Source organism: Thermobia domestica, chromosome 5 (assembly GCF_964235325.1).
Source record: "Thermobia domestica chromosome 5, izTheDome1.hap1.1, whole genome shotgun sequence".
NCBI classification, from domain to species: Eukaryota; Metazoa; Arthropoda; class Insecta; order Zygentoma; family Lepismatidae; genus Thermobia; species Thermobia domestica.
This window is the reverse complement of record NC_137458.1, coordinates 15,891,808-15,908,307: the sequence shown is the minus strand read 5'-3', so window position 1 is coordinate 15,908,307 and position 16,500 is coordinate 15,891,808. Positions and strand designations below refer to the sequence as shown.

At 37.0% G+C, this 16,500-nt stretch overlaps 1 protein-coding gene across 1 annotated transcript in view; it reads left to right on the top strand.

Annotated features, from left to right (window-relative positions):
• The window catches only part of LOC145685736 (UDP-glycosyltransferase UGT5-like), a 36,905-nt gene that overhangs the window by 5,890 nt on the left and 14,515 nt on the right, over positions 1-16,500 (top strand). Inside the window, exons 2-3 of the mRNA XM_081758230.1 lie at positions 7,991-8,826; positions 11,338-11,563. Coding sequence (XP_081614356.1) covers positions 7,993-8,826; positions 11,338-11,563 — 1,060 coding nt within the window. The 5' untranslated portion in view covers positions 7,991-7,992. The remainder of the gene's footprint in view (positions 1-7,990; positions 8,827-11,337; positions 11,564-16,500) is intronic.

Genomic DNA, 16,500 nt, shown 5'->3' with positions numbered 1-16,500 from the left:
CAAAAAAAATATATTGCGCCAAGTTCCTTTAATAGTTGCTGTTTCCTATGAAAAGATATTCTGAAACGGACAGATATGTAAATACATCTTGAGTCAAATTGTAGAGGCTCGTATTAATCGTGCCAATTTTGTAAATTATTCTTCTATATATATCTTTCAAGAAGGAAAATATTGGAGAAGGTATTGAATCTTTAACCCTTTATTACACGAATTAGTTTTGGTTGTGTTGAAATTATATTTCTTCTTTCTTTCTTTATGCATTACGTAAATAAATGTAAATAATATTCAATTAAATATTTTTTTAATGTTTTTACTTCTGAGGTATCAAGTTACACGACAGATGTCACTTTTGTATTACACTAGTGAAAACAGAGTTTAGTGTCAATATCAGCAGAAACCACGTGGTATGGAAGATTGTAAAACAATATTTTTTTTATATTGTTAAGAGAACAAAAAAAAAAGATTTTGTGAAAAAATTACAAGTAACAAACGTGCAAGTTTTGTGTTTTGTATATGCTTTTTGACGCTCTCTGACACTTTCTGTCCGAATTGTTCCACTAGGCAAAAACTGTGTGGTAGATAGCTTAGCTCCATTGGTGCCACATGGCATCGGCGTGCTCTCTTCGCTAATATACACATTTTAACACCTTTTTGCATGATTTTTTTTTAGCGAAAAAAAATAATCAGTAATTGAAAATCCTCATATGGAAACTTGAAAAATGAATTAAAACTTGAATTTTAGATTTTTCACTTAATTCCGACGAGAAATAAGTAAGTGCCATATATGACACACTTACAACTTACAAAGAACATACCAGATGACACCAAAATCTCTTATTCATACACGTCAATATCTCACACAGCAGAAAAACAGTCATTTGATGCCTTTGATATATCACAAAAAAGCTAAAGTGAAAAAAGGGTATTGCCATATATGACACGGCATGCGGTAAGGGGTATCATTATTATTGTTATTGTTATTGGTTCAATATGATGCGAATTGGCATCAAAATACATTTTAGAGTTAAACGGGCTTCTAAATGGGTCCATTAAAAAAAAAAAAAAAAAAAAAAAAGACTTCGGATTTAATCCATTGTGGTAAGCCTTATGTTTTCTCAGTAATTTTAAACATGTCTTTGTTCCTAGTGCAAATGAGTTTTACGATTCAGGCATGGGTGGACGTCTCTCGTAGATTTTTTAGTAAATCTTTCTATTATTGGAGTAAATAAGGTCAAAATTAATTAATTTATCTGATAGCGTCTGTCATTTGATATTGTTGTGATGAAGCACAAATGAGAATGGTTTCAGGTACCATCTCATTATTTACTTTCTTATCACTAAAAAAATGAAATCTTTGAGTTTTACGTCGCACGCTTATACCGTATAAAGGAGAAGGTGATGATGAGAAATAATGAAATGGTGGAATAAAGAAAGTGGGATTAAACGGGAGAACCCCGAGGAAACCAACGCACACGGTGTTTGTCCACCACAAAGTTCACTTGGCTTGAGCAGGGTTTCTTATCACTGAAATTAACGTTCTACAGGTTTGTTCCATTTGTCAACTATTTGACAAAGAGTCGTGTCTCAAAATCTCACTTTTTCAGACATAAAGAAAGAAACATAATTCCGTAGAGAAGAAAAAGGTTAAATATGCAATAATTGATCGTATATTCCACATAATTATTATCTGGAATAAGTTATTACATATTCGACCGCTTTCCTGTCTACGGAATTATTATTTCTTACCTTATGTCTGAAAAAGTGAGATTTTGAGATACCACCCTTCGTCAAATACTTATGTTATGATCTAAATTGCAAATTAATGTTTTTATTTCTTTTCGAAAATTTTTACCAATTCCAAATAGTAACTTTGACGTCCCAATTAATCGGGAAGCAAATCCCTGCACACGAAAATATTTCATATGGTATGAAATGAAATGAAATCTTTGAGCTTAACGCCCCATCATTATGCCCATTAAGCCAAGGTAGATGATGATAAAGCAAGTGAATGATTATAGAGGAATTTGTAGAATGAGAAAGTGGAAGTATCTCGAGAGAACCCACGGACACGATGTTGTCCACCACAAACTTATGTGGTTGGGGATCGAACCTGGGATCCCACACACCAGAGGTAAGCGCTCTACCACTGAGCTACCGTGCCCCCTCAATATTTGATATGAATACTAAAGAAGTGAAAGTGTATTCTCATGCCAAGTTTGGTCAAGTTCAGAAAGAGTTGCCAGATCTTATGTTTTCCCCGTAATTTTTATTATTCTGTCACGTTTAAAGTTATTAGTTTTTATTTTTTCCTGAAACAATTTCTACTTTTAAAAAAATAAATAAATGAAACGATAGTCCTTGGACTTAATTCTCAATACAACTAGTCTTGTCATCATCATCATAGGTATTCTCCCTTTATTGGCAGGTCACTTGCCGCAGCTGAGAAGCTTCCATGCTCCACGGTCCTCCCCTAACCTCTTCGTCTTCACGTATGATCTCTCAGTTTTTATATCATCCATTAATTGTAGTCTCCTTCGCCGCTCCCTCTCTTTCCCGCCACCATACCCTCTAGGACGTCCCTCATGATACAATCTCTTCTTAGGCAATGTCCCAACCAGTTTCTCTTCCTCTTCCTAATAATATCTAAAAGTGTTCTTTTCTCACCCACCATTTCTAACACTCTCTCATTCGTTTTCCGCTCGACCCAACTAATTCTTTCCATTCTTCTCCACACCCACATTTCGAAGGCTTCCAGTCGATTTTCATCACTTTTACGTAATGTCCACGTTTCCGCCTCATACAGTACAACACTCCACACGAAGCATTTTGTGACTCTTTTTCTCAACTCTTTATTCAAGGTCCCACTAAACAGACTTTTCTTCCTCCTAAAGGCTTTTTTCGCCATTCCTATCCTTGCTTTTATTTCACGTTCGCACTTCATGTTATTACTAAGAATACTACACAGATATCGAAAACTATTCACTTGTTCTATTTTCTTCCCTCCCACTTTTATATTTGACACATACCCCTTCGTTCCAATCACCATGGCTTTTGTTTTTCTACATTTATTTTCATCCCATATTCTTCAAAGCCCTTTCTCATTTTTTCTAACATTTTATTGATTTCCTTTTCAGATTCTGCAACAAGCGCGATGTCGTCTGCAAATCTTATGCATCTAATCATTCTACCTCCTACCGAAATGCCATCATCTTCATGTAAACTCTTTTTCACTATCTCTTCTAGATAGACATTAAATAGTGTTGGCGAGAGGCAGCATCCTTGTCGAACTCCCCTTCCAATTGCACTCTCTTCCGTCAGTTCTTCCCCTATCCTAACACTTACTTGCTGGTTCATTTATAAGTTTCTTATCAGTCTTCTATCTTTCCATTCCACCCCTATCTTCGTTAGAACTCCCAACAACAATTCCCAATTGACGCGGTCAAAAGCCTTTTCTAGATCAATAAATATAACATACACCTCTTTCCCTTTTTCTATAAATCTTTCACCGATCGCCCTTAATAATCCAATTGCATCTCTTCAACTGCTCCTCCTCAACTTCTTTATTTGTTCTTTCGTATAACCTTCTGTTCAGTATTCGGAGCAGAATTTTAGCTGCATGAGATATGAGACTAATAGTTCTATAATCCTCACATCTCTTTGGGTTGGATTTTTTAGCCATCGGTATCATGATCGTTTTCAGAAAGTCTTTTGGCCATTCTCCTGTTTCATATATTTCATTGCATAGTTGGAACAATTCTTTCTTTCCCTTGTCTCCTATATTTTTAATGAATTCGATTGGTATGTTATCTATTCCGGTTGCCTTTCCATTCCTAATCTCAGATATAGCCTTTTCAAACTCATCCCTAAGAATACTAAATCCTTTATCATCCTCGCCTACTTCATTTTCTACTTCAACATTTAGGCTACTCGGTCTATCCCCACTCTGATATAAGTCTTCAACGTATTCTTTCCACCTTCATATGACCTCATTTCTCTCGCTGACTGCCATCATAATACTGCCTTGTTCCCTCCGAAATTCCATAGATTTCACCTCCTTGTACATTTCCTCATATTTCCCAACTCTTTCTAATTTTTCTATATCCTCGCATTTTCTTTTGTAAAACTCTTCCCTAGCTCTGTCTGTTTCTCTTCGTAATTCATTATTTAACTTCCTGTACATCTTTCTGCCCTCTTCTGTATCAACCTGTTTCCACATCTTCCTCTCCCTCATTTTCTGCAACATCTGCTCTGTAACCCATGGTTTCTTAGCAGTTTGTGTTCGCGGTAACCTACTGCTTCTTCTGCTACCTGCTGTAAGCTTAGTTTAATGTGTTCCCACCATGCGTTACTACCTGCTCCTATTCTTTTCTCGTTTAAATATTTTTCTTCGAATTTTTCAACGAAAAGATTTCTTATTTCCTCTTTTTCAACTTTCCAGTATTCAACACTTTGTTGCCTACTTTTCTTCTGCCTACATTTTTCAGTTGAATATCTACTTCGGCCAGCACAAGATTATGATCAGAGAAAATATCAGCCCCAGGAAGGGTCTTCGCGTTCTTTAAGCTATTCCGATACCTGTCCTGAATCATAACATAGTCTATCTGATATCTTCCGCCGTCTATTGGTGATTTCCATGTATATCTTCTTCTCTTGTGCTGATTGAACCAAGTGTTCCCAATTACTAGTGAATTCTGTCTACAGAAATTCACCAGTCCCTCTCCCCTTTCATTTCTTTCGCCTAAACCATATTTGCCTACGATACTACCTTCCTGTTTTTCTCCCACAATTGCATTGAAATCTCCCATTAGAATTATGTATGCACCCTTCTTCTCCCTATCTATAATTTCTTCTATTTTCTCATAATTTTCCTCTACTTCTTCAGTTGCATGCGAAGTCGTCGGTGCATATGTCTGTATCATCACTAGATCCTTCGTTTTCCCTTTAAGTCTTAACATCTTAACTCTATCATCAATAAATTCTACTTTCACTACCTTCTCCTTTAAGAGCTTTCCAAGAATTATTCCTACGCCATTATGACCGCCCTTTTCATTACCTGAGTAAAACATTCTATATCCTTCGCTGTTCAATACCCCATTACCTTCCCATCTAACCTCACAAACGTCTACCAAATCTAAATTATTTTGTTTCATTTCTTCTTTAAGATTTTCTAATTTTCCTCCCTGTAACATAGTACGTACGTTCCATGTCCCTATCCTAAACCTTTTGCTCTTCCTTGTCTTTCTTTCTCTGTCTGTCTTCCCCCCATTATTACTTTCTCGTCCAATAGTCCTTCCCAAGCCATCCCCCTCCCGAAGATCTGAATGGGGGGACATTTTACCTCCGGAACTACATTTTGACCTGCGAAAGACCATTGTTCATATGTTCTCTTTTTGCTGCCAGCAAACTAGGGAAAATAGAGTGGTGGTTTCCCGTTGCCTTCCACTCCGCAGTATCCCAGCCGTTAAAGTCACTCTGACCACGCCTGGGACTAATGTCCAAGTTGCCGTACCAATCACTATGATTTCCGCCAACTTGGCTACTGGAGAACTGCTGCCTTCTCCCAGAACACTCTTCGTCTGGCTACTCCATTTAGACCAATTCGGAAGGGGTGGCCCTTCTGGTAGTGAACTACCACCGACACAGCTCTAAATTTCACTGTAGCACGCAATCCTCCCCACCCGACACATGTGTCTTCGTAAAGGTGGTGTTTATCGGGGAGGTAATCTTGTAATACTAGTATATTCGAAATCAAACATTGTACAATTGTACATAACATGAAATGACAAATTAGAGGTATCACTATTAGTATCTAGAAATGCCTCTTAGTGTTATTTTGAAATTTCTACTTTATGATATGTTACGACTTGTAAAAAACATATTGAAAGACTTGTTGCTTTTGAGAAATAGGCCCATACACACTTTAAAAGGTTTTTATAAGATAATGTGAAAAAAATAATTAGAACAACACACACATTGTTAAAAACCAAACCCAACGAAGTAACGTAGTATTGAGAGAGCATTACGCTTTTTCCTCTCTCTCATCTAACCGGCATCCCAATCCCTTAAGGCGGATTTTCATACAAACGTCTGTTGTATTCTTTGCTTGTAATGTGGCTGAATAGTCAATTGAGAAAGTTGTTTAAGCACGTGTAGCACGGTTCAGTTTTTCGCCGGATCCGGTTTCGGTTTTCACCGAAACTGGTTTCGGTGAAAACTTTTGGAAGACATATAAATCTATTTCTGTGGAAACAGATTCGGTTTTCGGAGAACAACGAAACACTATTCTGGTCAGAAATAGAACACATTTTGAAAAAAAAAAAAAACGGAACCAGTTTCGAAGAAAACCTAAACCTTATCTGGCGAAAAAACGAACCGGTTTTGAAGAAAACAACCGATAACCGGTTTCGGCGAAAACCTAAACCGGCTTTAGAGAAAACCAAAACCGGTTTCGGTGAAAAACCGAACCGTTTTTTTGGAGAAAACCAAAACCGTTTTTTTTGAAAATTTTCGAAATCCGGTTTCGGTTTTTCTAAAACCGAAAAATCGTTTTTTGTGCCCACCACTACTACACATAGAAATCACAAGCAACGAGCCTAACGGACACTTGCATGAAAATCCGTCCTTAAGTTTAAGAATATTTTCCTTTTATAGCATCTTAACCTTCGTCCGTCATCACCGTCCCGATCATGTTGCAGTTGCGATTGATAGTAATATACTGTTGTCAGGAAGGGGGCCACGGTGGTTCAGCGGTAGAGCGTTCACCTCTGGTTCATGGGGTCCCTGGGAAATTCAGCTCACGCTACGTTAATTTTGTGGTGGACAAACACCGTGTGCGTGTGTTTTTTGGGGTTCTCCCGTTTCCTTCCATTTCTTCATTCCACCACTTCATTCATTTCTCATTATCACCCTCCCCTCTAGACTAGCCAGCATAACCGTGGGACGTGAAACTTAAAAAAAAAGAAAAACTGTTCTCAGGAACATATGTGAATTTCAATATGTCCTGCAAGGATTTTTTGAACGTATGTGAAACTCTTAAGAGATGTAAAGTCTTCGTTAAAATACAATTAAAATGCAACAAATATTTGTGCAATATATTTTGTTTGTTGGATTTGAGTTTACCGTTCCTTTCAGCACCGAGGCTATATGAGACCAGAACTTACAGGTTCATGTGGAATCCAAACCACCTGAGCTCCCACCGGGAATTATATCATAATATAGGACTAAATGCCATTTTTTTTCTGGTAACTGACTTTCGCATCACTCTGTACATATAAGGAAGATTACGTCTATCAAAAGTCACAAAAATAAAAATGGGAATTGAAATGAAAATTACGAGTACATCTTTAAGTTTAACGTCCCACGTTTATGCCTTTAGGCTAAGGGAGAAGGATGATTAAGGCAAGTGAATGGTGATGGAATATTTGGTGGAATGAGAAAGTGGGAGGAAAAGGGAGTATCCAGAAAACTCACGGGCACGATGTTGTCCACCACAAACTTTCCTTGTCCTGGAATCGAAACAAGGACTCACAAGCTCTCTTGAGCCACCGTGCACCCCCAAATAAAAATTTTTAAAATGCAATTAAATATTTAAGTTTTACGACCTACAGTTACGCCGGTTAGGCTAAAGGAGACGGTGATGACAAATGAATGAAATGGTGGAGTGAAGAAAGTGGGAGGAAACGGGAGAATCCCGAGAAAACCTACGTACATGGTGGTTGTCGACCACAAAGATCACTTGGCGCAAGCTGGGATCGAACCAAGAACCCCATACACCAGAGGTGAACGCTCTATCACTAAGTTACCGCGGCCCCCAAAAGGGAATTAAGTGACTCTTAATTGCATGAGGTATCTGTGTACTTAAAATACAAAACTTGTAGACCTATATACCTAAAGTTAGGTTCTTAATAATTTTAGCAATAACAATCAAAATTTACAGTTTATTCCTTTTATTGCAAAAATATTGACATAATAATGACTGTTTTTATTGCAGATATGAAGATTATTATAATTGTGCTTATCACCTGCCTATCAGTATTTCCTTCTGCTCATGGCTACAATATTCTAGCAGTGTTTCCATTTGCTTCCAAGAGTCACGTAATTTTCGTCCAACCACTGCTCAAAGCACTCGTAAAGAAGGGACACACCGTGACACTAGTATCACCTTACGATTTTCCGGAACAGGATTTTCGAAATATAAACATTATTGTTCCATCTGGTGTAACTGAGAAGTTTGACATGGGTTTGGCGGACATAACCACACTAAGACAATCTAAATACTATAATACCTGGCAATTTATGACGACTCTTGCTGTTCTGGGAACAAGAGTGTGTGATCATTTCTTAAGTACTGATGAAGTGAAGGAGTTAATTAGTGGAGAGCACCATTTTGATTTGATTATTAAGCCTCATGTGTCCAGTGAATGTGCTTTAGTAATGGCCCATATTTTTCAGTGTCCTTTCGTAACGGTTGTGTCATCCGCACAACTTCCTTGGACGGATCACAGTGTGTGGAATCCTAACCCAACATCGTATGTTCCAAATGTTTACCTTGATTTCACCGATCATATGACATTTCTGGAGCGCCTTCACAATTCATTCTTCATTCTTTTTGTAAGACTTCTGAGAGAATGGTATTACTTGCCACAGCTTGATAGAGTTGTTCGACGCCATCTTGGTGAACGCATTCCTCCAATGTTGGAAATTGAACGGAATGGAAGTTTGGTGATTGTAAACAGTGATCCCAGCACAGACTACCCACGACCTAATCTGCCAAATGTTATAAGTCTAAGCTGCTTGCATTGTAGACCTCCTAATTTCTTACCAAAGGTAAAGTATATACATTTCATAATATGAATTATGTTATGTTAATTTGGATTAAGTGCGAGTAAAAGTTTAAGAAATGTCAAGATATAACATCATTAATAAGTGTAACTGATTCAAGTGTTGATATTTAAATAGCCTATACCAAAATATCATTTCTTGTTGCCTCCCCCCGCTTTTGTTCTATGTGAATCAATACTGCAACCCAAGGTATATAAAATAACAGGTAGGTCCAGTTCGCGTTTAGAGTTGATTGGCTCCCTGTCGTGACGTCATGTGGAGGACTTATGTCCGTCTTGAAACAGGACACCAACTAGCGTAACTGCGTATGCATTGTTTCCAAGGATGTTATAAATAGAGGATCTGCCCATATGCATCGTCATCGTATTAAATCTATGAAGCCAAAAAGCAACCGAGCATCGGCACGTCTGATTGACTACTCTCGTTTGCGACATCGTCTGATTGGCTGCTTTCGTTTCCGCCATGATTGTTGGCTCAAAACATTGCGATTCTATTGGGCGGAGTGGGCAGAGTAGGGGTGGCGAAACTGTGACGTATGGCTTCAATATTTTGTTGTAAGGACAGATCCTCTATTTTGTAAGATCCTTGATTGTTGCACATGTTCTCTTGAACGACACCTAGCGATACTCAAGGATGTTATAAAATAGAGGATCTGCACAGAAGTCAAATAACAACGTAGCATTAGCACGTCTGATTGGCTATTCTTGGTTTCGCTATATATGTTGGCTCAAAACATTGTGATCTTCATAGGTAAGTATGTAGTGTGTGTGTGTCTGTCGTTTATTTTTATTTAAGTCCTTGCTCCAGATTTATATTATAGAATGGTTACATGCTGCACGTATGGGAGTACAAATAAGGGTGAGAAGAAATTATACTATCCGGAATAATCTTTCATAGGTAACAAAATCACCAATCATTAGATACATATGGCTTCACGATTTTGTGGTATGAGTAGATCCTCTATTTTATAACATCCTTGGTTATACCTCCACGTGACGTCACCGACCGCAAAGTATCCTGGGAAAAATGAGAGCAGAAAAGCTCAATCGAGAGTCCCTTGACTGCAACTGGAAATTTATTTATTTATTTATTAACGAAGTTTCATACAACAGTAGACCAATTACCTGAAACTGTACAACATAAAGACAAAAAGAAAAAAGAATAAAATACAGAAAAAAGGTTCATCTCTCAATATGGTAGGTTCATACCCATCAAGGACCTTATAAAATAGAGGATCTGCCCATATGTATCTTCATGCTATTAAATGAATGAAGCCAAAAAACAATCGAGCATCGGCACGTCTGATTGGTTACTCTCGTTTCCGCCATCGTCTGATTGGCTACTTTTGTTTCCCACCATGATTGTTGGCTCAAAACATTGCGATCCTATTGGGCGGAGTGGGCAGAGTAGGGGTGGTGAAACTGACGTATGGCTTCACGATTTTGTTGTAAGGGCAGATCCTCTATTTTATAAGATCCTTGATACCCATACTATTGCAGGACGGGAAAAAAAGATAAGGAACGGGACGCTTAATCCATGTTAGAAAATAAACATTTTTCACTCCTCTTTCCGTTTTTTGCTCAGATATTTTTGTCGACACAAACAGACAAAGCTGGTATAACACTTCCGCTTTTGAATAGGTTAATTTAAAACTCGAAAAATAATGATGATTTTTTTTAAGTTGGAATATTTGGCTAATTTATTCCGTATTTTCAAAGAAATATTTATTACAAATTTTTGCTACATAGTGTTGCCCACTATGATAGAAGAATTGGTGGAATGAGAAAGTGGGAGGAAACGGGAGTACCCCGAGAAAAATCCACGGACCGATGTTGTCCACCACAATGTTGCTTGCCCGAGAATCGAACCACCACGCACCAGACGTAAGCGCTCTTACCACTGAGCCACCATGCACCATAAAACTGTTTCAGTGTCACATGATTCATAGTATAAAGCCATAAATTGATAAAGTGATTCTACGAACACAATGAGAAACAAGTTTCAAAGTTTAAAGATATGCAAGTCATTGCGTAGTATACTCCAATAATAAATATGTGTTTAAATGCTGTTATATCACACCCTTCATGGACCCCTTGTGACGGGGAAAGATTCTGATAAATGCGAGATTAAATTAAGAAAATATCGTAGCATAAATTTTGTATAGAAACTTACAATACAAGACAAGAAAAAAAATTGAGACTAGATAAGAAAACCGTTTTCGAGATTAGACACGAGACGAAACGATAAAATCTCTCGTCTCTCTTCGTCTCGTGGCCGTATGTTTGCGGTACTTGCTATATTTTATTTATTTATTTATTTATTTATTTATTTATTTATTTATTTATTACTTGTTTGAAACTTTCATCAGTACTTAGCTAGAAACAAAAGTATTATATTTACATTATTGTATACTCTTAGATATAGCAGCTTAATGATTTCTGTATCAAGTTTCCATTAATAATAAAGCTTTTTTTTTTAATTCTGTGTCTTTCTAAGGATTTTCGGGAATTTGCGGATAATTCTGGGCACGCAGGATTTATAATATTTTCTCTGGGTACTATGTTCCCTGATGAAGCATTTCCTGATAGTTTGGTGAATCATTTAGTGTCAGCATTTGCTCAACTGCCGCAACGTGTCATCTGGAAGTGGAATGGAAAATCTCCGACGAACTTGCCAAATAACGTCAAGATTGTGAAATGGATTCCACAGCAAGATTTGCTAGGTAATTATAAATTTCTTTGCGTGACGAAAGCTTATATGGTCTATAATAATTCACGATCATGTTCCAGCAGTAATATCCTATCATCAGTAAAAGTCAGTGTATACAACTTACATATTCGTTTGTCAGTGTTTTTGGAACAAGTGGTCAAATTTAACTTTTCTTGTTTTTTTTTTTTTTTTTTTTTTTTTTTTTGACGCAGACTGAATAAATACGTACTGCGTACATTACAAACTAAGTTCATGTTGGTGAGTTAAGTCGTAGTTTTCATGTAAAAGGTTAGGCACAATATTTTTATTAATTTTTGCTAGAAACTGCAATGAGGGTGTCCGACATACGTACGTAACAGGCACGAGGGTTTCAATTTTCTAACTCTAATAGTATTTCTTTGAAATACAACAGAATTCTTACAAGGGATAAACTCTTGAACATCAATTTCCTTTCGGTAGCCAAGTAACACGTGGTCAGGGATCTGGGTTCGATTTCTGGTGTGGGAATTTTTGCCTTTGATACAAACCCCAGTAATTTATTGGAGCTAACCTCCGTGCTGAAAAGGAACGTTAATCTTAAATCAATTGTAATAATTTCTTTTCGTGATAAGTTCATTACTATTGCACATGAAATTTCTTGTGAAGCATCTCAAGTTCACTTGATTGTACTCTACTTCCGCGGATCCAACCAGCATCATTTCACATACGTAAGTAGTTTTAGAAGTTGTACAATCTCAGCTATTATGATACCAAATATAGTAGCTAAATCAACTATAATACATTGTTCAGGTTTTTCTCTGTTTATTTCTTAATTCTTCTGTTTCGTTGCTATATGTATTCGGATCTATACTGTATGTTTATAGTTTAACATTCCTGTATTATTTATGCTGTAATTACATCTAGAAAGTTCATCACATGATTACATATTTTCACGAAAAGTTCGTTACTGACTGACTCTCTCTCTCTCTCTCTCTCTCTCTCTCTGTCTGTCTCTTATTTTTCAATTTTGAACCCTCCATTCGATAGAGCATCAAAAATTATCTGAACAAGTGTTGGAATTTTTCGCGTCACTCTTACTGCTCACGAGATATTGATCAAAAAGTTCTGATCTCGGGAGTTTTAAGGAGACATATCTCGGGAGCCTTAAGCCATAGAGAGATGATATTGGTGTTGATCAATACCTAAGAGGACGGTGAACATTTTGGTACCAAATAGTAACCGGTGACTTCTCACTAACTGGGCACCGTTCCCCAAATATAGGCCAGATATCAATTGACCCATTTTTGAGCCCTCCATTTTGAGCATGTGTCTTCGTAAAACAACATAGGCTTATCGTAGAACTTTTTAACAGAACTCTTAAACAAAACATGTAGAAAAAACTTAGTACTTATGAGAATTATAAATGGATAGTTATATTACAAGAATTAGGATCAAGTGTCCAAATATCGTCTCCCATTATATTTTTCGATTTTTTTGGCAAGGTAGTTGGGAGAAAATCTGTTATTGTACCACCTATAGTTAGTATGAACGTTTCTTTTAGACAAGTGTTCAACACAATGTAGAAAAACTATATTTACTTAAGTTATTCATAAAAAATGAAAAAAACTGCAAATTTCTAATTTAAAAAAAGTGTCCAAATACCGTCCCCGTATGTTTTCTTAATATAAACAAGCAGAATGAGGTGAAAAAGTGAAATAAAACAGAAAACGTTTATTTAGTTTTCTACTAGTCTTATTTTGCTAACACATACAACGATACTTCTGTTTAATAAGCGAACTAAAGTCTGCAAACTGTTTGTGTTGAAAATAGAAAGCAAAAATGACAAAGTTCTGTTTAAAATAATGTTAATTTTGTTGCCACGTTCATAATAAAGATTGAGAATCACATTTATCCGTACAAACAAATATCACAGATATATTTTTTTAACGTTCTTTAGATAAAGAACACGCTTAGTGACACCACACAAAACACTTAATATACCTAATCCACTTTATTGCCACCTATCCTGCGAAAAGACCTTTCCACACATTGGGCAGATTGAGTAATTGTTGCTGTCTTCCTCATCAGCAGAAACACATTGCACTGTTGTAGCTTCAGTATCACTTTCATTTGATGAGCTTGACGAAACTCTTCTCATCCTTTGTCGAGGGCCAATATTCTCCTTCGAAGTTTCTCTTTGCTTCTGCGTTCCAAATGTAGATGGTCTAGCAGCAGTAGATGGTTGTTCCTGTGTTTCTTGAAAATGACGTTTCCTACGCAATGCAGACTGAACACTGCTTTTTTGGATTGATTCCTGTTTCTTTTTCTTATCATCTGATTCCATGATTGTTTCTCTATGTGATGAACCCGTGACCAACAATGCAGCTCCAGCCCTTTTTGACGTTGAGGAAATGATCACTGGAACTGCCCTAATAGCTTCGCGACTGATGATTTCAGGGATATTGAGAAGCACATGTTTATTCTAAAAGTTCCGACTGTCACTTCTTTTGTAGAAATTTCAAAAGAGGTGGCACAAACTGGCCAGTTGCTGACATATATGTCACAGTTGTTATTATTGCCCCTTTCTCAGCCGATGCAAACTTGCTTCTTTTGTTTTGTTGTAACAACTTTACACGACTTACGCTGCACGACAGATATGCCGGTCTCATCCATATTGTGCATACGTGTTGGATCGAAATTTATCTTCTGCGATTCACCTTTGAGTATCGCGATAATTTTTTGCACACTTTCTTTGTTGAATCCTTGTATTCTAGACAAAGACAAATTATGTGGTTTTCTCGGTTTTAATTTCGAATTACGCTTGAAAAACAGATGGAGCCATTTTTCCCCAGCTGTTTTTGTGTTATCACAAAATGGATGATTCATATTGTTTTGGACTGCCAATTCGTAAGCCATTCTTTTTAGATCTGAAATAGATAATCCATAATAGTGAGTTTCCATTTCAACGCAATACGCAACAAGTCTCTCCTCAATTTCATTACAAAGAACAGTTTTTCGTCCTAATTTTCTTTGAACACATTGCTCAGCCGTTTGTTCCGATTTAACGTAAACTTAAAGAATAGCTCGTGGAACCTGAAACACATTAGATGCCTGTTTGTAGCCCACGGGAATCGTAGGGTCTCTTACAGCCTGAATAGCAACAATCATATCCTCTTTTCTCCACTTCTTCCGGTTCCGCATCTGAAAAATGCAAGAAGAACATATAAGTCCTAATATCGTCTCCGAGACGGTATTTGGAACATAATAAGGGGACGCAATTTAGGCATACCTATACTGCGAACATGGCGGCATTTTTCCTGACAATGTCCACCACTACAGTGTATCCGTGGTTTCTAAATTATATAATACTATAATCTACAGAGAATACCATAATTGATAGAAAACAACATACCTAGAGCGAAGCTATGAACGTATAAAGTTACTATCAAGAATTGTTTTCGGATCGACTAAAATGATAAACACTACAATTGCAGTATAGTTGATGTTACCCGTTTTTCACAACACACACCCAGGTAATGGTTTTATGACTCATATGTTGCACTGACTTCCACTTGGCAGCAGCACCTTCTACCGGAGATAGAGTGGGGGACGGATTTAGGCACGGGGACGGATATCGGGCACCTGACCTTATTTAATGAGTACAATATTAAAGTACATAGAACAATTAGTATAAAGCCTGTAGGAGTTAATAAGAAATACTATTTTTTTTAAGTTCGCTCTGGCAATGCTATTGGAGCATTCTCACCTTTTTTTTTTCTGTGCCACCTATATATTCACTTCTACATTATTATAATTTACGCAGCACTGCATGTTATCCATTCGTATGATCTGGGGTTTGATTCTCAGAATATTCTAGTGCTTGAGTCAAGCACAAATGCAAGTTGCTCTTTAAGCAATAAGTTCCGTTTCACATACCTTTGCCCATAAAAAAGGAGCGAAATAATAATTCAATTTGAGCCGCTTAATTCTTTTCGAAGATTTGGGCTTCCACTGACGATTAAATCTGGGTCACTTGTTCTAATATTTAAACTATATGTTGGCTTTTCTATTACGGAATTATATACATAAATAAAGTGCTGTAAAAAAAAGAGTGTCTGCTGTAAAAACAAATAGCCTATATAAAGCAATAATAACAGTGACGTATTTAAGGGGGGCTTCTGGGCTCAATCCCCCCGAAATTGTATTTACTATATTAAAGTAAATGAAATACAGTAAATTTTGTTGCAGAATTCTCACATTTCCAGGAACAAAGTTAGCCAAGCCCCCCCCCCCGAAACAAAATCGTAAATACGCCACTGAATAATAATATAAATCTTCTTTTGCTCTGTCTTTTGCCACTTACGCGAGATCGACATTTTTGATACTTCGCTTCCATCTTACTCGGTCTGAAATATAATCCTTTAGTAACTCCTTTTCCTCTAAGTCTGTAGTCACACAATGTATCTTTTTAGTCTTACTCTTTCGTTTTGTCATCTACTTTCATTTTCCCCACTCTCATGCAGACATAGTCACTATTCCTTTTCATAACATGTTCATACCACTGTAATATTTGCTCTTGTACTTTCTTCTACATCTCAGTCACTTTAACGCTGCATCTTATCCAACCTGGGAATACCATACCTCAATCTGAGCAATTTCGTTTCGGGCACGTCTAGTTTATTCTCTTGCACCTTCTTGATTCCTCAAGTTTCTGCTCTGTACACCATTTCGAGTCTCACTACGGTCTTGTTTGTTATTCCTTTCACCTTGACACCTACCCTTTTATCATAATACCTGAGATTTTCTTCCAGATCAACTATCCTACCTTAACTGTGCTCTGTTTCCGCACCTAAACACTTTTTTTTTTAATCCACAGTTGAACCTATTTTAAAATGTATTTACTTGCTTGAGATTCTGTTCTTCTATCTGTACGTTTTCCTCTCCATCTCCAACAAAGTACATGTATTTCGT